This window comes from Rhinoraja longicauda, chromosome 13 (assembly GCF_053455715.1).
Source record: "Rhinoraja longicauda isolate Sanriku21f chromosome 13, sRhiLon1.1, whole genome shotgun sequence".
NCBI classification, from domain to species: domain Eukaryota; kingdom Metazoa; phylum Chordata; class Chondrichthyes; order Rajiformes; family Arhynchobatidae; genus Rhinoraja; species Rhinoraja longicauda.
Window position 1 is genome coordinate 37,173,774 of NC_135965.1, and position 25,868 is coordinate 37,199,641.

Below are 25,868 nucleotides of genomic sequence, written 5' to 3' on the forward strand. Positions count from 1 at the left end.
AGGGCTGTTTCCTTATGGCGAGGGAGAAAAACAAATATCTTCTCTGTGATATCAGAGTGTGGACATCCCGTAGATTGTGGACCAGATTACTACGAGTCGATTTGGGCTTGAATTTTCCAAATATATTTGGTTGATTCAGTTAATTTAAACGAGTTTACGAACTGTAGAGGTTTCTCACAGATCCAGGTAAGGAACTCCACTGACACCTCTTAAGATAAATCATTTTAACGCCGAGTTAACAATCGCAGGAGTCCTTGCGCCGATTGAGCGTAACTGTATGAATAAACGTGAGAGTGCCTAGCTTTAGTTCTCCCTCTGTCGTGGCATTGCGCAGATATTACAACTATGCCGGTAATGTTTTACAGCTGCAGAAAATTAAAAAAAAAAAAAGATGGGCAATACCATGGATAAATCAGGTAAGTTGCGAAAAACAGCGGGTTAAACTCGTAAACGCGACAAGCCAGGTAACAGCTGCGAGGAGAGAGAAACGAACAGCGTTTCAGATCCACCTGGAAAGTGCAAATATGCATCCTCCAACCCGCACCCCCCCACCTCCCTTCTCCTCCCCCTCACCCCTGCTATGTACAGTGCAGCCAAAAGGCAGTCCATGATCTTCTGGCAAATCAGTGGATAAGGGAGAAGGCAGGAGAATGGGGTTAGGAGGGAGAGATAGACCAGCCATGATTACATCAGTCTGAAGAAGGGTCTCGACCGGAAACATCAGTCCCATTCCTTCTCTCCAGACATGCTGCACGTCCCGCTGAGTCACTCCAGCATTTTGTGTCTTTCTTCGGTTTTATCCAGCATCTGCAGTTCCTTCCTACACATTAAGCCATGATTGAATGGCGGAGTAGACTTGATGGGTCGAATGGCCTAATTCTGCTCCTATCACTTATGACATTATAAATCTCCAGAGTCTCTATCAAAGCTAGAAACTCCACACACATTTTCGACTCTCTGGACTTGTGAGTGTATATATCCCCAGCCTATTGCAAGGAGGCTTCTGACCAGCAAGGATTTCATCGAGCAAGGCATTTTTTGTGTTCCATTCTTTAGAAACATAGAAACATAGAAAATAGGTGCAGGAGTAGGCCATTCGGCCCTTCGAGCCTGCACCGCCATTCAATATGATCATGACTGATCATTCAGCTCAGTAGCCTGTACCTGCCTTCTCTCCATACCCCCTGATCCCTCTTAAATATAGCCAATGAACTGGCCTCAACTACCTTCTGTGGCAGAGAATTCCACAGACTCACCACTCTCTGTGTGAAGAAATGTCTTCTCATCTCGGTCCTAAAAGACTTCCCCCTTATCCTTAAGCTGTGACCCCTGGTTCTGGACTCCCCCAACATCGGGAACAATTTTCCCACATCTAGCCTCTCCAACCCCTTAAGAATTTTATATGTTTCTATAAGATCCCCCCTCAGTCTTCTAAATTCCAGCGAGTACAAGCCCAGTCTATCTAGTCTTTCCTCATATGTAAGTCCCGCCATCCCAGGAATCAATCTGGTGAACCTTCTCTGTACTCCCTCTAAGGCAAGAACGTCTTTCCTCAGGTTAGGAGACCAAAACTGCACACAATACTCCAGGTGCGGTCTCACCAAGGCCCTGTACAACTGCAGCAGAACCTCCCTGCTCCTAAACTCAAATCCTCTTGCTATGAATGCCAACATACCATTCGCTTTCTTCACTGCCTGCTGCACCTGCATGCTTGCTTTCAATGACTGGTGCACCATGACACCCAGGTCACGTTGCATCTCCCCTTCTCCCAATCGGTCACCATTCAGGTAATACTCTGCTTTCCTGTTCTTGCCGCCAAAGTAGATAACCTCACATTTATCCACATTATATTGCATCTGCCATGCATTTGCCCACTCGCCTAATCTATCTAAGTCACTCTGCAGCCTCCTAGCATCCTCCTTGCAGCTAACACTGCCACCCAGCTTCGTGTCATCCGCAAACTTAGAGATGTTGCATTCAATTCCCTCGTCCAAATCATTAATATACACTGTAAATAACTGGGGTCCCAGCACTGAGCCTTGCGGTACCCCACTAGTCACTGCCTGCCATTCCAAAAAGGACCCGTTTATTCCTACTCTTTGCTTCCTGTCCGCCAACCAATTTTCTATCCACCTCAACACTGAACCCTCAATACCGTGTGCTTTAAGTTTGTACACCAATCTCCTATGTGGGACCTTGTCGAAGGCCTTCTGAAAGTCCAGATATAACACATCGACTGGTTCTCCCTTATCCACTCTACTAGTTACATCCTCGAAAAATTCTATAAGATTCGTCAGACATGATTTGCCTTTGGTAAATCCATGCTGACTTTGTCCGATGATTTCTCCACTTTCCAAATGTAATGCTATCACATCTTTAATAACTGACTAGCATTTTCCCCACTACCGATGTTAGGCTAACTGGTCTATAATTCCCCGTTTTCTCTCTCCCTCCCTTTTTAAAAAGTGGGATTACATTAGCTACCCTCCAGTCCTCAGGAACTACTCCAGAATCTAAAGAGTTTTGAAAAATTATCACTAATGCATCCACTATTTCTGAGGCTGAGGCACTCTGGGATGCAGCCTATCTGGCCCTGGGGATTTATCTGCCTTTAATCCATTTAATTTACCTAACACCACTTCCCGACTAACCTGGATTTCCCTCAGTTCCTCCATCTCTTTAGACCCCCGGTCCCCCGCTATTTCCGGCAGACGGTTTATGTCTTCCTTAGTGAAGACAGAACCAAAGTATTTGTTCAATTGGTCTGCCATCTCCTTGTTCCCTATGATCAATTCACCTGTTTCCGACTGCAAGGGACCTACATTTGCCTTAACTAATCTTTTTCTCTTGACATATTTATAAAAGCTTTTGCAGTCTGTTTTTATGTTCCTTGCCAGTTTTCCCTCATAATCTATTTTCCCTTTCCTAATTAAGCCCTTTGTCCTCCTCTGCTGGACTCTGAATTTCTCCCAGTCCTCTGGTATGCTACTTTTTCTGGTTAATCTGTATGCTTCATCTTTTGTTTTAATACTATCCTTGATTTCCCTTGTTAGCCACGGATGCACTACCTTTCCTGGTTTGTTCTTTTGCCAAACTGGGATGAACACTTGTTGTAGTTCATCCATGCGACCTTTAAATGCCTTCCATTGCATGTCCACCGTCAACCCTTTCAGCATCAATCGCCAGTCTATCTTGGACAATTCTCGCCTCATACCCTCAAAGTTACCTTTCTTTAAGTTCAGAACACTTGTTTCTGTATCGACTTTGTCACTCTCCATCCTAATGAAGAACTCTACCATATTATGATCACTCTTGCCCAAGGGGCCTCGCACAACAAGACTGCTAACTAACCCTTCCTCATTACTCAATACCCAGTCTGGAATGGCCTGTTCTCTCGTTGGTTCCTCGACATGTTGGTTTAGAAAACCATCTCTCAAACATTCCAAGAAATCCTCTTCCTCAGCACCCCTGCCAGTTTGGTTCACCCAATCTATATGTAGATTGAAGTCACCCATTATAACTGCTGCGCCTTTAGTGCATGCATTTCTAATTTGCTGCTTGATGCCATCCCCAACCTCCCTACTGCTGTTAGGTGGCCTGTACACAACTCCCACTAGCGTTTTTTGCCCCTTAGTGTTTCGTAGCTCTACCCATATCGATTCTACTTCCTCCAAGCTAATGTCCTTCCTTTCCACTGCTTTAATCTCCTCTCTAACCAGTAACGCTACCCCACCTCCTTTTCCTTTCTGTCTATCCCGCCTGAATATAGAATATCCCTGGATGTTGAGCTCCCAGCCTTGGTCACCCTGGAGCCATGTCTCCGTAATCCCAACTATATCATAATCATTAATAACTATCTCCACATTTAATTCATCCACCTTATTACGTATACTCCTTGCATTGAGGCACAAAGCCTTCAAGCTTGTTTTTACAACTCTCTTACCCCTTGTACGATTATGTTGAAAAGTGGCCCTTTTTGATTTTTGCCCTGGATTTGTCTGCCTGCCACTTTTACTTTTCACCTTGCTACCTGTTGCTTCTACCCTCATTTTACACCCCTCTGTCTCTCTGCTCCAGCTCCCATCCCCCTGCCACATTAGTTTAAATCCTCCCCGACAGCACTAGCAAACACTCCCCCTAGGACATTGGTTCCATTCCAGCTCAGTTTAGTTTAGAGATACAGCGCGGAAACAGGCCCTTTGGCCCACCGTGCCGACCGCCGATCCCCCACACTAACACTATTCTACACACACTAGGGACCATTTACAATTTTACCAAAGCCAATTAACCAACACACCTGTACATCTTTGGTAGGAAAGAAAAACTACAGATGCTGGTTTAAATGGAAGGTAGACACAAAATGCTGGAGGAACTCAGCAGGTCAGGCATCATCTCTGGAGAGAAGGAATGGGTGACGTTTCTGGTCGAGACCCTTCTTCAGACATCTTTGGAGTGTGGGAGGAAACCGGAACACCCGGAGAAGACCCAAGCAGGTCACGGGGAGAAAGTGCAAATGCTGTACGCTCTCCTCTGCATCACTAACTCCCCATGAATTGGACTTGGGAGGGATAAGCAAAATGGGAAAAGCAAAAATTCCAAAGTCTTCTCCGGGCAATTGAAATGAAAACAGCAAATATTGATAAAACTCCACAGGTCAAGCAGCATCTGCAGAAAGAGAAACCGCTAACACACCAGGCCCGAGATACTTTGTCAGGGTCTTTACTGAGTTTTCCCAGCATTTTTTTTTTCTACGTAAAGGAAATGAGGATATGTGTCTTGGGGAATGCACTATATTCACCCATCAACTGCAGATGAGCAATTCATGTCATATTTTCTTGTTGATATTCAGAGTTTAAATTTAATCATAATTGGCAGCAGAATATGGGAGCTGGTTTGCTGACAGTTGAGGTGAGATTGATATTTAAGACTAAACGATATCTTAACATAAAGAGTGACCCCATGGAAACAAATAAGACCCTGAAGGATTCTGACCTGGGGAACTAGCGTAGTAAAGAAGATGGAGCTTGGAGCAAATTAGCCAGGCTCATAATGACTTGGAAATACTTTGAATCTAATCAACCTTTCCTTTGAATTCCATATTTTAAAACATACGAAGACTTTGTTGGATTGGAAAATCAGGGCGCCACGTGTTACCTGAACACATTGCTTCAAACATGGTTTATGACACCAGAAGTCAGAGAATGCATCACCAGGTAGGTAGTAAGCAAATCCTTGAACTGAAAACAGTCATGACCGCTGCCACCCAGCTCTGACCTCCCGTCCTCTCTGTGTGGAGTTGTCCCATGCTCCCTGCGACTGCTTGGTTTCCGAAAGGGGCTCCTGTTTTCGGGTGTGTTGGTCAGTTGTAACTGTACATTACCACGAGTGTACATGGATGGAAGGAGAATCAGGGTAGAGTGTGGAGAAGTTATGGAGAAGTAGGTGGGGATAGAATTGTTCTGAGAATTGGCAGAGACGTGATGAGCTGAATGACCTCCAGCACTGCCATGGGAAAATATGAAAACATTTGTGAATGCTTACTTGGAAAGTGAGAATCAATATATGAGGCAATTCAAGGATAAACTAAGCCTTGGTGGTGGGAGTGCAGTACCTTTTGGACACATTGTATCCTGCTTAGACAATGGAGGTGGCAGATAGGGGTGGGATGGTTGAATTGTCTCAATGGTGGAGTCTTAATATGATCTCTTAATACAAACTCCCCCCTCCCTCACACACACACTATTCAGTACAGGCAGATTCATCAAACTTAGAATAGCTATTTTAGAAAATGGGGGAAAAAAAGAAAATATTAGAAACAGTCCTTCATTCTTCTGAAATTAATCTACACTATTGGGTTGGGTAGCAAAACATCTGCATTCAGTTAGTCCAGTAATCTTATTTATCAAGCAGTTAAAATTAGGGTTATAGATAAAGGATGGCATTAAATTGCATCTAGCGTTTACAAAGCTGCGGGAGATAACCACTTATGAGGTGTTTGTGCAGTAATCAACCAGAACCAGAACCAAAGCTCACTTTGAAAAGCAAAAATAATAATGACAATTATTTTACAATACCAAAGCAGGCAGCTAAAAAAAACAATCGTCAATTTAAGACTTTGTCTTTCAATATTCCACTGGGTGTGAATGTACTATCTAAAACTCTCATTTGTTTGTTTGTTTGTGATCGAACTACAGCCAAAACGGTACACGATAGCGTGACAATTTTAGGCCCACTTTACTCACTGTCATCGCTTTAATGGTAATGCAAGTAGTTTTATTGAAATCGGTGTTATATTTTTTAAGTTATTTACATTTTAAAGTTTAAATCTATCCTAGGGAGGGAGGGGGTGGAGGGGCGGAGGAAGGAGGAAGGAGGATGGATAAGGGGGTTGAGGAGTTAGTGGGGGAGGGGAAGGGGAGGGGATTGGACGGAGGGGGTGAAGGGAGGGAGGATAAGGGGGTTGGAGGGGAGGGTGTGGAGGGAGGGGTGGAGAGGAATAGGGGAGGGGGGAGGAGAAGGTGCTGCACCAATGCAGGAGAGGTTTGGGCCCAACGGGTCCACTTGGTCTAGTTTTGAATAAATATGTCTGGGGCAAGGTTTCTCAAAAGGTTAGTTTGAACATCAAATAAGATTTTCTATTTTCCGCTTGGATGACATTTTTCACAGTATTTGTTGACCTTTGTTATGTGCTTTAGCGCAATTCAATTATGATTGTTAACCCTTCAGAGTCTCTAATGAACTTGGGATATCTTCATTGGAAAATAAAAAAATTATATTGTTCTTGAATTGCAAGCATTATTATTTGTCTTCAATGTACACATTCCATATTTGTCTAGCGCCAAATCAGATGCCGCGCTTGTATGTGTACTGCAGGACCTATTTAACAATTTAGAAGGCAGTGAGAATACTTCATTGAGGACAGATGAGTTGACAACACTCTTGAGAATGAATGGTAAGCTTTAGGTATGTATTTCTCTTTATCATTTCTGAATGTATCTATTAATCAAAAAAAATGTACAACTCTTAATTTGTCACTTGAGAGTGTATTGTCTATTTGTCAGTTAGAGTCAGAGTATCAGTTAGAGTAACATGGAAATAAGTCCTTCGGTTCAATTCATTCATGCCGACCAAAATGCCCCATTTACACAATTGCCCAGTTTGGCCCATATTCCTCTATCTATCCAATCGATCTACCTGTCCAAATGCTTTTAAATGTTGTTATTCTACCTACCTTAATCACTTCCTCTGGCAGCTCGTTCCATATACCCACCACCCTCTGCAGAACAAATTCGATCTTCGGGATCCTATTAAAATTGTCCCCTCTCATTTTAAACCTATGCCTTCTAGTCTTTGAATACTTACCCTGGAAAAAAGACTTTGAGCACTCTGTTACAGTATGGGGGAAATCGCTGTTCGGACTCGCTGTGCCGAAGGGCCTGTTTCCATGCTATATCTCTAAATCAATTATGTTAATTGACGAAGAGAAAAAGAAAATAGTCACCTGGGGTTTAATCAGAGATCAAGAATGATCTGATTGAGTGAAAAACAAACGATTGGGACTCAGAAACCTGCTCCTAATTCTATGCTCACTTCTAACAATTGCTCTTAAGTTTATCAACAGCATGATATTGAGGAATGTTTCCGCAACATGATTAACAAGCTCCACACTGCAATGGAACCAGAGCAAAACATTCTGAAGGTAAAATGGATCTGTGGAGTTGCTTTCCGACAACTTAGTTTAGCTTCTGACTCAGTCTTCATTTATCTGGACTGATGTTTGTGATATTCACAATTCTGGTTCAATTTTTAATCAAAAAAAATAATGTTCAGAGTATATTAATTGACATCATGAAATGAAAGTTCATAAGGATTTCCAATAAGCTTTTTTTTTTAATTACCTCAGAGAGATAGTATTTTATAGTTGATTTTCAATGATCAGTTTTATAACTAGAGTTAAATACTCAGAAGTTCTAATAGATGATTTTCTTGCTTTGAAACACAGTCTACAGTGTTCTTATGTATTTTGGTTTATTAGATCAGAATGCTAATTAAAAGCAAGAAACCGTGTCTGCTTCTTGGGATTGTCAAAGTTATTCATTGTAAAGATTGTAGAGCACAAAAGGTACAGCATAGGAACAGGCCCTACAGCTTGCAATGTCTCTGCATGAACAAGGTGCCAAGCTAAACTAATCTCATCTGCCTGCAAATGCTCCATACACCTCCACTCCCTGCATATCCACGTTCCTATATAAAAGCCTATCAAATGTCACTATGGTTTTTGCCTCCACCACTATCCCTGGCAGGCATCCAGCACCCTCTATGTAAAAAACGGCCCACGCGTCACTTTTACACATTGCTCCTTTCACATTAAAGCTATGCCCTCCAGTCTTTCACAGTTCCACCGCAGGAAAATCCACCACCTAAATGACACTGATCACAGACACAATATTCGGCTTTGGACATGCCATTGGTTTCTATCCAATTTGGACAGGGAGAGGACACCTCATTTGATTGACCATCATAAGAGCCCATCTCCTCAGCACTTGTCTGTCTCTATAGTGTTAGAAAGTTGGACAACGTGCTAGTTCCAGGAAGAGCAATCCAAAGGTTAGTCACCGACGTCTTTAAAAATGCATCAAGAAATTACATAAAACATTACTACCCGAAGTCAATGATCCAACAATTGAAATGCAGTGAAGCCACAGATCTATCAAGGAAGAGGCTAGCATTTCCCTTATATCTGGACATACCAACCTTCTAACGTGTGTTCGCCCGCTACCAAATCCAATATCACAGTGCATCCTGACGTGCAAAGCCAGAGCTGTGACCATGCCCATGTCATTGTCCTTGTGAAGGGTCAGCAGAAACTCCAAATGTATCAAGCAATGTAGGGAATGGCAGGGTTATTCCGGGCCTTGTCCAAACTCTGTGAAGTTACAGGCAAATCGCTGGCAGGGTGTCATTTTGTAGCCCAGATACATTGTGGGCTTTTAACTAACCAAAATAGTTTCGATATCTCAAGAAAAATCAAATGTTTGTCAGTGCCTTCAATGAAACATTGGGATGGGACGTAAAATAATTTTTGTTTTAAATTCGGTATTGCAGGAAACCTTAAATAACTGATCGTTGGCTTGGTGCTCATTAGACAATGTGTTCTAGTTTTATCAGATCAATATGGTTCAATCCTTGAAGTGTTCGTGGTGCACCAGCCATATTCAGATTGACTGTCCCTTCCTAGATTTGCCTCTACTCATTCACTCAGCCAACTCTTCAAGAAAGTTTGAACATTTGGTGAGTCGCAACAAGTTATAAAACAAATAAATTAGTCGGAAGATAGACACAAAAGGCTGGAGTAAGTCAGCGGGTCAGACAGCATCTCTGGAGAAAATTCTCCAGAGATGCTGTCCAACCCATTGTGTTACTCCAGCTTTTTGTGTCTATCTTTGGTTTAAACCATCTGCAGTTCCTTCCTACAAATAACTTAGTCCTATATTGCATTCAAGTTATTCTTTCACTTAAGTGAGACAATTATGTTGGTTCTGTTATGGAGTTCAGTAGAAATGGTGCATTAATTATCCAAATAGACTGAAATACTGAGAAACTGCAGGGATTTACAATATGATTCCCTACATGCTTGCTATATTGAATGGAAAAATAGTTAAGATTATTTTATTATACTTAATCTCTCTAGCTGATATTCATGGTCTCCTCATTTCTTCGGATTTAAAACGGAATTTCTGTGTTTTGTTAATAGGACAGTTAGAAAGTAAATACAGGTCTAGATTAACTTCCTCCCAAATGGTCTCATCTAAACCATAATTTGTCCTTTCAATTTATTTTTTTAAAGAAATATAATGTTCTCGGATTCAGAACAGATTTGTGTTCTTGATTTCCTGAAATCTTTCGTACACTGAAAATTCTTCCCAGTAACTCTGGATAATTAAGAAGAAAACGTTAACTGGAGCAATAAATCACTATAGCTTCTTCTACAGCACCTACAAACCGTCACCTTGGGTAGTCTAATAGGGCATAGGAAACATGCATGAGAAATCTACTTTCTGCACGTTGCCTCCAAGTTACTTTGACTTTATAACAGTTTACCATTCACCCATTGCCATCATGTCAACACCTTTGAACTTAATCAATAACAGCACCTGGATAGTTCTTGCAAAAAATTGGATTACAGTTATTCAAGAAGGTTCGATGATTTGGCAAGAAGTTGGCAGAATGGAACATCACATGGGAAAATGTGAGATTATTAACTTTGGAAGAAAAAATAAAAAAGCAAATTATTAATTAAGCCGGGAGAGATTACAAAATGTTGCCACACAAAAGAGATCTGAAGGTTCTAGTCGTTCTTATATTTTACTCCAGATATCTTCAAGTTCTTCTTCTTCTTTCTTATGTCAACTACAACAATCAAAAGTGCAATTGGTGCTTCAGAATACCGTAGTTGGCACTTTGCTGCAAATGTTGCCCGTTCCGTAGAACTACCCAGGGTGGACGACGAGGATGTAAAGCATTCAAGTTGAAAACCAAGTTCTAAGTTCCAATGATCCTCACATGCAGACAATGAAATAGTTGTTTAATATTACAAAGGGAACAAGTTTTTAATTGGGTTGAAACACAACCAAAAAAAATGCAGTAAATACTTAGCATTTGGGAATACGTGGGGAGAGAAACAGAGGTTCATGTTTCAGATTGACGATCAATCGTCAGAATTAGCGAAGAGATCCCGACCTGAAACATCAACTCTGTTTCTCTCTCCACAGATGCTGAGGATTTATAGCATTTTCTGTTTTTGTTTTACATTTCCAGTAACTGCAGTTCTTTTCTCATTTTCACATAATTGGATTGAATCAGTGCTTTAATATTTTAATGTCCCTTTATAAAGCAATTGAAATAAAGCCAGTTAATATTTTCATCTATGCAGCATTGTTATTGCTAACCTGTTCATCTGGCATAAATAGTACAGAGGTTACCAATCCTAAACCAATCTGACTACATAACTCTTCCAAGAAATACCGGTGAGGAACTGCAACAATGTGATTTTGAACTGCATCATGTGATTCATGATGAGGAACTGCAACAATGTGATTTTGCATCTCTTGCATGCATTAAAGCCAATGTGAATACCTAACCACCAGCATACTAGATATGCTGGTGGAATTTTTCTGACTTCTTATTTTCCTTTTAAGGAAATGGCTCTTCGGGAGTTTTTGAAGGAACAAACTATGGAAGATGACAATGCATGCTACTGTGACAGCTGTAACACAAAGACTAAAACAAAAATAGTAAGCTTTCAATATTGCTGTGAAGGCATTTGTATCATTCCACAAAACATTAACTCTTAGGGGTAAGAGGAAACAGTTGGAGCAACTAAATGGATGGAAACTGTATCTCAATGTGGAGTCATCTCCTTCAGCCCCTTAGTAAGCTTGACGTCATTCATAGGAAGAGTGTTATTATATTCACATAGGAAATAGGGATATTTGTATTTATAATTCTTTAGAACCCCCTACATACTGATGTAGTATTTGAAACGTACTAGAAATTTGAAAGAGATGCTTCCAAGATGGCGCCCAACCCAGGCGATTATTTGACTGCTTGCCACAGAAGCAGGTCTACAATCACATAATACAATCGCTCTTATACTCTTAAATCTCTATACACTGTAAATGGCGCGATTGTAATCATGTATTGTCTTTCTGCTGACTGAATAGCACACAACAAAAGCTTTTCACAGCACCTAGGTACACGTGAGAATAAACTAAACTAAACTGTACTATATTTCAGTATTGCGTCAACTTAACAAATTAATGATTTCCAAAAGTTAGAATCATCTCTTTCTTTTTGCGTGTATTACACATATTCCATCATATATTTTACAGAGATACTATTTTAACCATTTGCCAAGGATTCTCACTTTCCAACTAAAACGAGTTAACATTGATGGCTTCAGAATGCGATATCAGAAAATTAATGATTACGTCACTTTGCCGCTAAGTATTGAGTTTAATAAATCCCAGGTAAGACATTTGCCATTGTTACTGGTGCTAATAGTTCAGTATAAACTCCTCTTCTAAATTTCTATTTTACTGGAGGTAAATTCACACTGACTTTCAATTATTTGTTATTCTCCTTTTGTACTTTAATTGTGACTGAATCAGGCGGAGAGACGCTAGAAAGCATCGTCCTTCAGTTGCTGCAAATAATAGTAGGCAGTGTCTGTCATTGTTAATTTTAATACATTCTTTTTAATGTTTCATATTCTTCACTTCCACCATTTTGTGCAGCTGAAACTATTTCACCCGTGTTTTACTACTTCATGCATCACCACATGGGATTTTTAATTTTTTTTACTGGTGAAACATATTATTGGCCCACAAGATTCAGTTTCATCTTGGAAAGATATAACTTAATTTAGTTTTGCTGTTAGCACGTGGTACTTTCTCCATAATTCTATTATTATAGATGGTTTCTACTTCTATATTATTGGAAACTTGAAGAGCCTCTGATTCATTAGCCTAACCTGCACAATTATGACCAATAGGTATCATAGTTCATACTTTTTCATAAATCCGTTTGTCTTAGGAGGAGGTTATTTGGCCCTTTGGTTTTATGTCACCCCTCAAAGCTATCCCGTGTATTAAATTCTTCCAATTATTACACTGTAACGTATCATAGAAACATAAATAGAAACATAGAAAATAGGTGCAGGAGGAGGCCATTCGGCCCTTCGAGCCAGCACCGCCATTCATTGTGATCATGGCTGATCATCCACAATCAATAACCCGTGCCTGCCTTCTCCCCATATCCCTTGATTCCACTATCTATCTAACTCTCTCTTAAATCCATCCAAATAGCCTCCACTGCCCTCTGTGGCAGAGAATTCCACAAATTCACAACTCTCTTGGTGAAAACGTTTCTTCTCACCTCAGTTTTAAATGGTCTCCCCTTTATTCTAAGACTGCGGCCTCTGGTTCTGGACTCGCCCAACATTGGGAACATTTTTCCTGCATCTAGCTTGTCCAGTCCTTTTATAATTTTATGTTTCTATAAGATCCCCTCTCGTCCTTCTAAACTCCAGTGAATACAAGCCTAATCTTTTCAATCTTTCCTTAGATGACAGTCCTGCCATCCCAGGGATCAATCTCGTGAACCTACGCTGCACTGCCTCAATTACAAGGATGTCCTTCCACAAATTAGGAGACCAAAACTGTACACAATACTCCAGATGTGGTCTTATTAGGGCCCTATACAACTGCAGAAGAACCTCTTTACTCCTATACTGAAATCCTCTTGTAATGAAGGCCAACATGCCATTAGCTGAAGGCCAACATGCCATTAGCTGAAGGCCAACATGCTATTAGCTGAAGGACACCATTCCATTAGCTGAAGGACACCATGCCATTAGCTGAAGGCCAACATGCCATCAGAGTATCCTCTCATACTTGGTCATTAACAATCCTCTGTTCTTCTACCACTCACACACACTGGTGGCCAATTAACTCAATCACCGGGTCATCTTTGTGATGTGAGAGGAAACTGGAGCATCTGAGAGAAACCCACATTATAAAAGGGAGAACCTGCATCCTCCACAGTGACTGCACTGGAGGCCAGCATTGAGTCCAGATTACTAGAACTGTGAGGCAGCTGCACTGCCTACTGCACCACAATGCTGCCTCATGCACTCTACATTGTGGGAAAAATGAGAAGTCAGTAAAGGAATAAGTTAATGGCGCCAATGGATTATGTGGCCTCAACCTTTGTGCTCCATCATTTTGTCTTTTATTGGAGGTGCTTGTAAGTTCCAATAACAGTCAGCCCACATCTTTATCAGCATGTGTAACTTAATTGCAAAGCTATCTCAGATGCATGACACGGTGCATTTGGCATAATGTTGGCATCTACTAGCAGTTTACAATGATCATTATAATCATTCCTTGTTCTGAATTACACGACATGAAATTAATTTTAAAGGAGAAATTCATCTTTGGTTGCAACTGCTGGTTTTGCTTCCTCACCTTTGGAGTCAATGGCTCAAATGTGTTTAGCACCAATGTCAACAGATGTACATCGTTATTTAATATGGCCCATTTTATAATTCATTGTAGTTTTTCTTTTACTCTGTATACAGGATAACTGCAATGAATGGATTCTAAAAGCAACCAGGGGAAAGGTAAGAAAACAGCAGGAAGAAAAATAAAATGAAATGTGTTATAGGTAGGTGATTGAATCTTGCAATATATACTTTAGACAAATCACTAAAATTAAAATTAGCCTTCTAAAGATTTGATCTTTGTATTGATGACCAATGCAAAATGTACAATGCAAAGTGCCTCATATAATATTTTTTATTTCTTTCTCCTTGAGGCTAATTACATAGTGACTATTATCATAATGAATCATCATATTTAGAACATGGATCCAAATAGATTTCAGCTAAACTCCTGACAGTTGCAGTTTTTTTCCTCCAAAGTTGAGCCTGCTAGAACATTAGTTAAAGAATATCTCATCTCAGTTTCATGGGTCTGACACACCCTTTAATATTGAATATCCGTGTAAAAGTGTGTGAATGTGGTCTTATATAAAACATATGATTTGGTTCACTTCACTGAAGGCAGGGCAGCACTGTGGCGCAACGGTAGAGATTCTGCCTTACTGTGCCAGAAACCTGGGTTCGATCCCGACTGAGGGTGCTGTCTGTACAGAGCATGTGACCACAGGGGTTTTCTCTGGGTGCTCCAGTTTCGTTCCATGCTTCAAAGACGTGTAGGTTTGAAGGTTAGTTGGCTTCTGTGAGTAGGATGCAACTCTAGGATGACATAGAACTAGAGTATGGATGAACATTGGTCGGCACTGGCACGGTGGTTCATAATAATAATAAAAAATCCTTTATTCGTCCCTCAACGGGGAAATTTGCAGGGTTACAGCAGCAAAGTGGATAGCAAAAATAAATAAGCATTCATTAAAAAATAAAATAACAGTAATGATCTTTATTTACTGGTCTGCTGGGAGCAGTGCTGATTGTGCAGTCTGATGGCAGCAGGAAGAAAGGACCTTCGATATCTCTCCTTCATACACTTGGGGTGAAGTAGTCTGTCACTGAAGGAGCTGCTCAGTGTCCTGCATGGGGTGGGAGTCGTTGTCCAGCAGTGATGATAGCTTTGCCATCATCCTCCTCTCTCCCACCGCCTGCACTGAGTCGAGGGGGCATCCCAGGACAGAGCTGGCCTTCTTGACCAGTTTATCAAGTCTCTTCCTGTCAGCAGTTGAGATGCTGCTGCTCCAGCAGACCACGCCTTTTAAAATGGCTGATGCAACCACAGTGTCGAAGAAGGTTCTCAGGAGTGCCCCCTGCACTCCAAAGGACCCAAGTCTCCTCAGCAGGTACAGTCTGCTCTGGCCTTTCTTATACAGTGCATTAAGATTATCAGTCCAGTTCAGTTTATTGTTCAGGTAAACACCCAGGTACTTATAAGTGTCCACTCTCTCAATGTCCATTCCCTGGATGTTCACTGGTGTCGAGGGGGTGTGGCGGCGCCTGCGGAAATCCACCACCATCTCCCTGGTTTTCCCCGCGTTGATCTGTAGGCGCTTCCGCTGGCACCAGTCCACAAAGTCCTGGGTCAGTTCTCTGTGCTCTCTGTCATCGTCATCTGTGATGAGGCCGACGATGGCAAAGTCGGCCTCATCATTCGAAGGGCCTATTTCCACACTGTACCTCTACTGATCTGCAGGAGAATTGTACCCGTCAAGAAGTTGATAAGCCTAATTTGGTTGAAAATAAGTGCTCCAATTTGGGACAGAACTTTGGCTTTTTTTTCTCCAAGAGGTTTGCAGGTCTTTAGAGCTTTCTTCCTCAGGAGATTGTGGGAGAATTCTTGAACATTTCTGGGGTGGAGATGGATGAATGTTTGATAGACAAATTGATTAAAGAATACCATAAGTAGACTTGAATAATAAGTTGAGGATTATAATCAGATCAACCATGATCTTATTAAATAGTGGAGCAATTTGGTGGATGGGATGACTGACTATCAGACAAGGGAGCCATTCATGGCCACAATGGGAAGGTGGAGACCGAGGTTAAATTACTGGACACCTGATCACTGCATGTAAAATGGAAATTAATAGACCAGATTTATCATGTCTAATCTGGATGAAATAGTGTCAATTGCCTTTGTGTCTACAGTAAAGTTTGTTTGTGCCTGCTTAAAATCTGGAAATAAGTAACTTGTGCCGACTGCAGGACCTTTAATAGGAAATGTAAGTACAGTATAAATGAACTGATACCTTGCTTGAAATGAGGCTTCATGTTGCAGGCTGAGCAGAAGCTCTGTTCAGAAACTCGGCCCCGTTGACATAAGGTCATAAGGTCGTAAGTGATAGGAGCAGAATTAGGCCATTCGGCCCATCAAGTCTACTCCGCCATTCAATCATGGCTGATCTATCTCTCCCTCCTAACCCCATTCTCCTGCCTTCTCCCCATAACCCTCTCACACAGGAGAATGATGTCCAGAATACTCATTGCCCAGAGAGTACTGACAGAGGACAATCCTTCGCTCCAACTCAGGCAATGCAAGCTGGAGATGCTGTGGATGGTGAAGGGAGAAAGGTTGAGGCTGTTCAAGGTTTGTTGGAACCATTAAGGGCAAATCAGTGGCCTGGTTTGTGGACCAGCATGCCTATTACAAAAAAAACCACGCTGGTCTCTTGACTTTTAAAAACCCGAGGGACTGAGCTGTCGGGAGAGGTTGACCAGGCTCGGGCTTAATAATAATATATTCCTTTATTCGTCCCACACCGGGGAAATTTACAGTGTTACAGCAGCAAAGTGGATAGCAAGAGAGCAAGAGATCATTCATTATAAATACATAAAAGATACATAAATTGTCCTCAGTTTTCTGTGTGTTCGTAGCTGTTATTGTTGACTAGTCTGCTGGGAACAGTTCAGGTTGTGAAGTCTCACAGCAGCGGGAAGGAAGGACCTCCTATATCTCTCCTTCACTCACTTGGGGTGAAGGAGTCCGTCACTGAAGGAGCTACTCAGTGCAGTGACAGAGTCCTGCATGGGATGGGAGTCGTTGTCCAGCAGCGCTGTTAGCTTTGCCATCATCTTCCTCTCTCCCACCGCCTGCACTGAGTCGAGGGGGCAACCCAGGACAGAGCTGGCCTTCCTGACCAGCTTGTTGAGTCTCTTCCCTTCCGCCGCTGAGATGCTGCTGCTCCAGCAGACCATTCCATAGAAAATGGCCGATGCAACCACCGTGTTGTAGAAGGTCCTTAGGAGTGCCCACTCCAAAGACGTACAGGTACGTAGGTTAATTGGCTTGGTAAATGTAAAAATTGTGTGTAGTGGGTATAGGATAGTGTTAATGTGCGGGGATCGCTGGGCGGCGCAGACCCGGTGGGCTGAAGGGCCTGTTTCTACACTATATCTCAAAATCTAAAATCTAAAAAAATAAAAATAAATAAAAGGACCTGAGTCCTCCTCACAGATAAAGCCTGCTCTGGCCCTTTCTGTATAGCGCTTCAGTGTTTTCAGTCCAGCCCAGTTTATTGTTGAGGTGGACACCCAGGTTCTTATAAGAATCCACCCTCTCGATGTCCATTCCCTGGATGTTCACCGGTGTCGGGAGGACCTGGCTGCGCCTGCAGAAATCCTTTATTCCTTGTAGCGTGGTAGGATGAGGGGTGATGTTATAGAGGTGTACAAAATCATGAGAGGAATAGATCGGGTAAATGCAGAGTCTTTTGCCCAGAGTGGGGGGATTGAGAACTGGAGGGCACAGGTTTAAGGTGAGGAGGGAAAGACTTAATGGGAACCTGAGGGGTAACATTTTCACACAAAGGACGGTGGGTGCATGGAATGAGCAGTTGGACGAGGTACTTGAGGCAGGTACTATTGCAATTTTTAACAACATTTAGACAGATACATGGACAGGGTGGGTTTCGAGAGATATGGGCCAAAAGTCAGCAGGTGGGGCTGGTGTAGATGGGGTATGTTGGTTGGCGTGGGCAAGTTGGGCTGAGGGGCCTGTTTCCGCACTATTATTCTATAACATCTTGCATCTTTCTTTTATTCTCCCCTTAAGATCAATCAGGCCAAGATTCCTCAGAAGAAAAGGTAAGGAAACAGAAAAGATTTAAAGCAGGAAGAAATGTTAAAAATCAACATTCAGAAAATTAATCTTACACAAAACAAGAAATAACATCTTTTGTTCCCCTTCTTTATTTTAGGAGAAAAAGTATGAGTTGTTTGCAATTTGGCACCACGTTGGGGGATTTGGTGGTGGACACTATTACGCTGAAATTAAATCAGTTGCTGATGGTAACTGGTACTGCTTTAATGACAGAACTGTTGAGCAGGTAACTATGTCAGCAAAGTAAGAATCTCCAGGGTATTAATAAATAGCACGTCTCTCACTTCTTGGAAAGAGTGGAGTAGAATTAGACAGCCAAATGATCTGAAGCTGTCATGAAGTATTTTTGGTTTATGTTCTGGAATTTCAAAAATGGAGAGAGAATATCACCTGGAAATTAATGGATCAGTTAATGGCAGAAAGCTTGTAGAGTCTGCAGACTTTAGACTTTAGAGATACAGTGTGGAAGGCCCTTAAGCCCACCTAGTCCACGCCGTCCAACGATCACTGCATACACTAGCACTATCCTACACACTTAGGATGATTTACAGAAACCAATTGGCCTACAAACCTGTACATCTTTGGAGTGTCGTAGGAATCCAGAACAACCCGAGAAATCCCACGCGGTCACGGGGAAAATGTACAAACTCCATACAGACAGCACCTATATTCAGGATTGAACCCGGGTCTCTGATGCTGTAAGGCAACAAATCTACTTCTGCATCACTGTGCCACCCTATTATTTTGCTCCAAAATGGGCAGATGAAATAGGGCCAGGACAGTAGGCTTTAATGATGGTGGTATTTACCTTCAATTTATCTTCAACATCTGGAATTGACATTGTACCAGAATCATACCACACGATGCAAGTTCTTACAGGCATCGCATCCATTTTCATTTGCGAGCCCAGGTCTAATTGACAGTCCCAAAGTAATCCAATTCTTATTGAAGGAGTGACGTCAAAATTGACACTGGGGCAAAACAGTTCAGTTGTGGACTTATCATTGCAAACCTTAGTATGCCTGAAGACTGAGGCTTCAGCTGCTATTGAACTAGTGTTACATCTTGTAACAGCAAAGGACAATGTGCCACCTGGGATCAAGATAAGGCTCAGGGTTTTGAAAATGGAGCGAGCCGACAGGTGAAGGCCCAATTGACTCCTGATAGAAGTGGGATCTAGCCACACACTGGAAGATCAGAGGCTGGGAAGGAGGAGCAGTGGGAATTTTAGAGGTCAGCATGGAAAGGATTGTGCCATAGTTGATATCAGCCTTGTATTTACTACCTCTAATACATCTTACAGTCCAGATTGAGCAACCAAGAGGAAGTGAGCATAGCTCAGAGCACAATGCAAGCATTATGTACTTTCCCCTTTACATTATATATTTATAATGTAAAATACATTGTATACATTATGTATTTTCTCCATATTGCGTATTTTTCAATAATCACTACATTAATTGTATCAAGATTTGTAACCCTCATGAGTTTTTTTTGTTCCCATTTTACATGCTATTTGTGAATATCGTTGATCATGATCTTCCTTTAAGAGGGGAAAGGACATTTCTCTGAGGTAAAGATGATATTCATCTATCCCGTAGTCTGCAATGTATTTTTGAATTGTAATAAATATTGTTATGTGATTTCTGCAAGAGGCTTGACATAACTCACTAAAATAACATAAGGCCGTAAATATAGGATGGATGTGCTTATAATATAACGGGATGTTTAAAATACAGAAGAAAATTAATAATTAACTCAGATGGCAGAGTAAATCGTAAAGCTAAGGAAATGGGAAGTGAAATAATTTAATATGAACAATATACATATTAATTCAAATTTGAAAAGAAATGGGACATATTTTGTTCCATCCTATTTTGCAGGTCCAAAACAGCCTACTTGATTATGTACAGAGTGCCAGAAACAAACAGCATATCAGGTTTGGTGATGTGTCGAATTCAATTCAGTAATTGTTTTATCCAACTAAGTAATTTATTTACAGAATACCACGTGTTAAACCCACGAGTTGAAGTTTCATTTTTATGTTTAAAAAAACCCCCCAATATTTTATTTTCCTTCTCACCTCAAAATTTGAGGTGCCATAACTTTCTGCACCAGTTCTCCACCACAGAGTGAATTCTATGTTCTGCGCCTTTCCAACTAAGGATGGGTGGAGCCCACAATGGCCCATTGTTGGCTATGGGAAAGTGATAACGAGTCATACAAACAGTGAATCTACGCAGGAACTAGTACGACAACTAGGGTGGGGGAGGGACGGAGAGAGAGGAGATGCGAAGGTTACCTGAAGTTAGAGATTTCAATATTCTTACCGCTAGGTTGTAAGCTGCCCAAGCGAAATATGAGGTGCTATTCCTCCAATTTGCATCTGGCCTCACTCTCACAGTGGAGGAGGCCCAGGCCAGAAAGGTCAGTGTGGGAATGGGAAGGAGAGTTTAAGTATTTGGCCACCGGGAGGTCAGGTAGGCCAAGGCGGACTGAGCAAAGGTGTTCAGCGAAACCAGTCTGCGATTGTCTCGCCGATATATAGGAGTCCACACCTGGAACAGCTGATACAATAGACGTTGGAGTCGAAGCAGGTGAGCCTCTGCCTCACCTGAAAGGACTGTCGGGGTCTTTGGACGGAGTCGAGGGAGGAGGTATAGGGACAAATGATTCATCTCCTGCCATTGCTGGGGAAGCTACCTGGGGAGGGGGTGGTTTGGGTGGGAAGAGATGAGTTAACCAGGGAGTTGTGGAGGGAACAATGTCTGTGGAAAGCAGAAAGGGGTGGAAATGGGAAGATGTGGCTCGTGTGGAATCCCGTTGGAGGTGGTGAAAATGTTAAGAGGATTATGTGCTTTGTGCAATGGTTGAAAGGGTGAAAGGTGAGGACTAGGGGGACTAGATTGCCTGCAAACCCTCATTAAAGAGGCTCACACCTAAAGAGCTCCTCTATTAATGATTTCCTCAAAATTTAATTAATTGTTTGCTGTTTGCTGTTTGCTGTAGACCTTGAGCACTGCTTTATTTGTCCATTTTTTACTACCCAACAGCAGCTGAAGACTCAGATGACTGGACAATCCCTGTTCGAGTCCATTGCAAGATTAATAAATCAACTGCTTACTTGTTTGACAACTTCGCCTCAAGAAAGTGAGTCTGTTTTTCTTGCATGATCTTATAGAGATTACTAAGAGAAGGAGAATGTTTGATTAATGCCGTTTTGTCAAGGGTTTCAAATGAACTGTGAGAAGAAGGCGAGGAGGGCATAAGGCCAGACAATGTAGAATTAACTGCTTTAGGAGAAAGAGATGGAGGTGCAGGAGGAGGAGGCAGGCACAATAGTGGCATTTAAAAGGCTTTTGGATAGGCACATGGATATGCAGGGGCTGGGTTGACATGGATCACTTGCAGGCTGGAAAGATTGGTTTCACCTGGCATCATGTTTGGCATGCACATTGTGTGTTAAATTGCCTGTTCCTGTACTGTATAACAATATAACAGTATAACAGAGCTTTATTTGTCGTTCGGTACCGAAGTACCGAACGAAACTACATAGCAGTCATAGAAAGAAAAAAAAGAAAAAAAAGAACACAAGACACATAACCCCAACACAAACGTCCATCACAGTGACTCCAAACACCCCCTCACTGTGATGGAGGCAACAAAACTTCCACTCTCTTCCCCACGCCCACGGACAGACAGCTCGTCCCCGACCGACCCGCACAGTCCCCGCACCGGGCGCTGAAAAGTCTCGCGGCCGAACCGGGCGATGAAAGGCCCGCGACCAAGCTTTGCGCAGCTAAGTCCCGTGGTCGAGCCGCACCGGGCGATGTCAAGTCCGCAGCCGAGCCGCACCAGCGATGAAAAGCCCCGCAGCCGAGCTGCACCGGGCGATGTTAAGCCCCGCGGCCGAGCCGCACCAGCGGTGAAAAGTCCCGCAGCCGAGCTGCACCGGGCGATGTTAAGCCCCGCGGCCAAGCCGCACCGGGATGTAAAGTCCAGCGGCCAAGCCGCACCGGGATGTAAAGTCCAGCGGCCAAGCCGCACCGGGTGATGTAAAGTCCAGCGGCCAAGCCGCACCGGAATGTAAAGTCCAGCGGCCAAGCCGCACCGGGTGATGTAAAGTCCAGCGGCCGAGCCGCAGCGGGCGATGTTAGGCCCCGCAGCCGAGCCGCACCCCGCGCCGTGAGGAAGAGAAAAGTCCCGTCCCCCCCCACCCACCCACCCACACCACCACCCCTTCCCACACATACACAACCAAAAAAATATATATAAAAACCATCCCAACACCGACACACAACAAAAAAAGGGAAAAAAAAGACGGACAGACTGCTAGTCAGCCGCTGCCGTTAGGCGCCGCCACGTGATGATGTAAAGTCCAGCGGCCAAGCCGCACCGGGATGTAAAGTCCAGCGGTTGTTGAGTTTAGTTTAATTTGGAGATACACCATGGAAACAGGCTCTTTGGCCCACTGAGTCCACGCCAACCAGCGATCCCCACACACTAACACTATCCTCCAGAAACAAGGAACAATTTATAATTTTACCAAGCCATTAGCCTACAAATTTGACGAAGGGTCGCAAGGTCACCGTTCCTGAGTTACTCCAGCTTTTTGTGTCTATCTTCAGGCTACAAACCTGTCCATCTTAGGACTATGGGAGGAAATTGTAGCACCTGGAGAAATCCCACGCAGGTCACAGGGAGAACATACAAACTCCATACAGACAGCACCGTAGTTAGGATTGATCCCGGATCTCTGGCACTGTAAGGTAGCAACTTTACCGCTGTGCCACCATGCTGCCCCTTCTATATTCTATGCTGCATTTACTTTTCCATCATGGACAGGTACCAATGTAAACTCTGCCTCAGCCCATGTTACACCTTCAGGGGAAGTGGAATAAAGCAGGCTCCATGACAAGCATCAGGAAAAATGCAATAATCTGTGCTTGTGTGCTTAACTTGAAGTTGTTTTTTTGTTGCATTTGCAACCATGTGTTCTGAATTCACACTTTCAAACAACCATTCCAGATTAGCTCAGTCCTCAAATGAACAGCCATTGATAAAAATACATTCTGAATGTTTTCCAACAATAATACCACTGTATAAAAATGACCAGGAAGGGCTTAAAGCATTTGTCGAATAAATGAAAGACATGATCATGTTATCTCCTTTGACTGCATTTGTGCAAACATTCTACTGATCAAAATATGGAAACCAAGATTTTCTATTTACACAGAAAACAGTAATTGTTTTAACACTGTTTTCCAGGAAATTGTCAACTACAAAAAGTCGTGGCAGAAGATATAAAAATGTATTAGTAGGTGCCACTCAAAACTGGACATTGAAACGAGGGAATTAGCCTCATAAAATGATTAAATATTATTGCTTATGTGGAATTGCTGCTTTTAAAAATTAAGATATCTATGAAAATGAAGATGATTTAAAAAAATTGTATGTATATATTCAAAAGTGAGATTTAAAATAAAAGTCTGCTTTCTGTAATTATCAATTTTCTTCTTTGACCACTGTACAAATGGTACAGCAAAACATTGACTGGTTCAATTTCCACAGTGTTGTTTACCCAAGTTGTATCCAAATGTTGCCCTGATTTTTAATGACAGGAAATCATTCTTAATCTTGAACTTCTCACTTTCTTGAGATCAGTCCTTTGCGAATGTCAACAGCTGATACCAAATCTCCTGAAATAAATGCAAATAGAACATATGCTCCTCGAATCAAGTGGCTGATTTTTTTTCCTGTTCATACTTTTGATATTGAATATCCAGAGACCCAGATTCAATCCTGACCTCAGATACTATCTGTGTAGACTTCACATATTCTCTCTGTGACTGTGTGGGTTTCTCTGATTCATAGAATGTGGGTTAGTAGGTTAATTGGTCAACCGTAAATGTGTGAATTGTCCTTGGTGTGCAGATGAGTGGCACAATCAGAGTGGAGGTGATGAGAGACACAAAAAGCTGGAGCAACTCAACGGGTCAGACAGCACCTCTGGAGAGAGGTATCTCAGAGATGCTGTCTGACCTGTTGAGTTAAGCCAGCTTTTTGTGTCTATCGCAGAGTTGATGAGAATGTGAGGAGAATAAAAATGTGATTGGTGTGGGATTAGTGTAAAATAGGTAATATATGGTCGACATGCACTTGGTGAACCAAAGGGCCTGTTTCCAAACTATATGTATCCATGGCTCTATGATTAAAACTGTGCAGTTGACAATTCGTATCTTAATGTCTTGGGTAACTCCTACTCCACCAATATTCCTTCCTCTGTCTTCACAATTTGGACCTTTTCTATCCTTATACTTTTTGCCTCTTCATCTCTGGCCTTTGTCCAACCATCTTCCTCACCTGTATCCACCTATCGCTTCCTAGACTTTGTCCTGCCCTCACCTCACTTTCAGCTTTCTTGCCCCCCACCCCACCTGGCTACGGGTGTTGGAAGTTATGGGGAGAAGGCAGGAGAATGGGGTTAGGAGAGAGAGATAGATCAGCCATTATTGAATGGTGGAGTATTGATGGGCCAAATGTCCTATTTCTGCTCCTATCACTTATGAACAATCAGACTGAAGAAAGGTCCCGACCCAAACCTTCACTTTTCCATGTTCTCCAGCAATGCTGCCTGACTCCACAGTCAAAAAGGCCCAACAGAGGATGTACTTCCTGCTGCAGCTGAGGAAACACAATCTGCCACAGGCAATGATGGTCCAATTCTATACTGCTATCATTGAGTCCATCCTCACCTTCTCCATTATTGTCCGGTTTGGCTCAGCCACCAATCACGACATCCGGAGGTTGCAACGGATCGTTCGCACAGCTGAGAAGATTGTTGGCTGCAACCTTCCCCCCATTGACGAACTGTACACTGCAAGGGCCAGGATGCAACCGGGCAAGATCATCTCTGACCCCTCTCACCCTGGCCACAAACTCTTTGAAGCACTTCCCTCTGGAAGGCGACTCCGGACTGTCAAAGCAGCCACAGCCAGACATAAAAACAGCTTTTTTTCCACGAGTAGTAGTTCTACTCAATAACCAAAGTCTGTAGTCTCTTTTTTGCTCTGGTTTATTTTCACCCACATGTTTAGACTGTCATGTTCTATCCTTATTGTTTTGATGTGGTTATGCTTTATTCGTAATTGTTAACTGTGTGTTTGTGTTGTCATTTGTGAGCAGAGCACCAAGGCACATTCCTTGTATATGCACATACTTGGCCAATAAACATTTTCAATTCACTGAGTGACTCCAGTGCTTTGCATCTTTTTTGGTAAACTAGCATCTGCAGTTCCTCGTGTCATCATTCCATGGAGCCCAGGAAGTCCTGCAGACCCAGGCATCTCTGGCAGGAAGCAGTAATTGATGTTAAGTTGAGGAGAAGAATCAAGGACATGGACTGAATGTCAGAGGAATTTTATTGATTTCACACATGTATCTAAGGGCAAGGATCCCCTCCCAATCCAATCTCCCATCAGCTGCACGTCCATCCTCACACTCTGGCTCAGCACTCTCACTCACTTAATGCAAAGAGTAGTAGTAAACGGATCCTTTTCAGAATGGCAGGCAGTGACGAGTGGAGTGCCACAAGGCTCGGTGTTGGGGCCGCAACTATTCACCATATATATTAATGATTTGGAAGAAGGAATCAGAAGTAACACCAGCAAGTTTGCAGATGACACAAAGCTGGGTGGCAGCGTGAACTGCGAAGAGGAT

The 25,868-nt window shown here is 42.5% G+C and overlaps 1 protein-coding gene across 5 annotated transcripts; it reads left to right on the forward strand.

Annotated features, from left to right (window-relative positions):
* Nucleotides 1-25,345, forward strand: LOC144599250 (ubiquitin carboxyl-terminal hydrolase 47-like). 5 transcript variants are annotated; one of them, XM_078410012.1, is made up of 16 exons: nt 1-186; nt 366-416; nt 5,117-5,213; nt 6,837-6,963; nt 7,611-7,699; nt 9,160-9,291; nt 11,199-11,294; nt 11,892-12,029; nt 14,141-14,182; nt 16,511-16,637; nt 18,102-18,133; nt 18,247-18,375; nt 19,700-19,722; nt 20,033-20,088; nt 21,203-21,299; nt 23,418-25,345. In XM_078410012.1, the coding sequence occupies exons 5-16, from the start codon at nt 7,649-7,651 to the stop codon at nt 23,506-23,508; spliced, it is 1,014 nt and encodes a 337-aa protein (XP_078266138.1). In that variant the 5' UTR covers nt 1-186; nt 366-416; nt 5,117-5,213; nt 6,837-6,963; nt 7,611-7,648; the 3' UTR covers nt 23,509-25,345. The 5 variants fall into 5 exon arrangements, with proteins under 5 accessions (XP_078266138.1, XP_078266136.1, XP_078266135.1 ...); XM_078410010.1 differs by having other exon boundaries at nt 6,837-6,952; nt 20,033-20,093; XM_078410009.1 differs by having other exon boundaries at nt 6,837-6,952.
* Nucleotides 25,346-25,868: the final 523 nt, after the last annotated feature.

Bases quoted from the DNA above. Each gene is read 5' to 3' on its own strand.
- LOC144599250 (XM_078410009.1), top strand. From the start codon at position 392: ATGGGCAATACCATGGATAAATCAG. The intron at 14,183-16,510 runs GTAAGAAAACAG...CCTCTCACACAG, and splicing joins TAAAAGCAACCAGGGGAAAG to GAGAATGATGTCCAGAATAC. The intron at 18,376-19,699 runs GTAACTATGTCA...TCTTCCTTTAAG, and splicing joins ATGACAGAACTGTTGAGCAG to AGGGGAAAGGACATTTCTCT.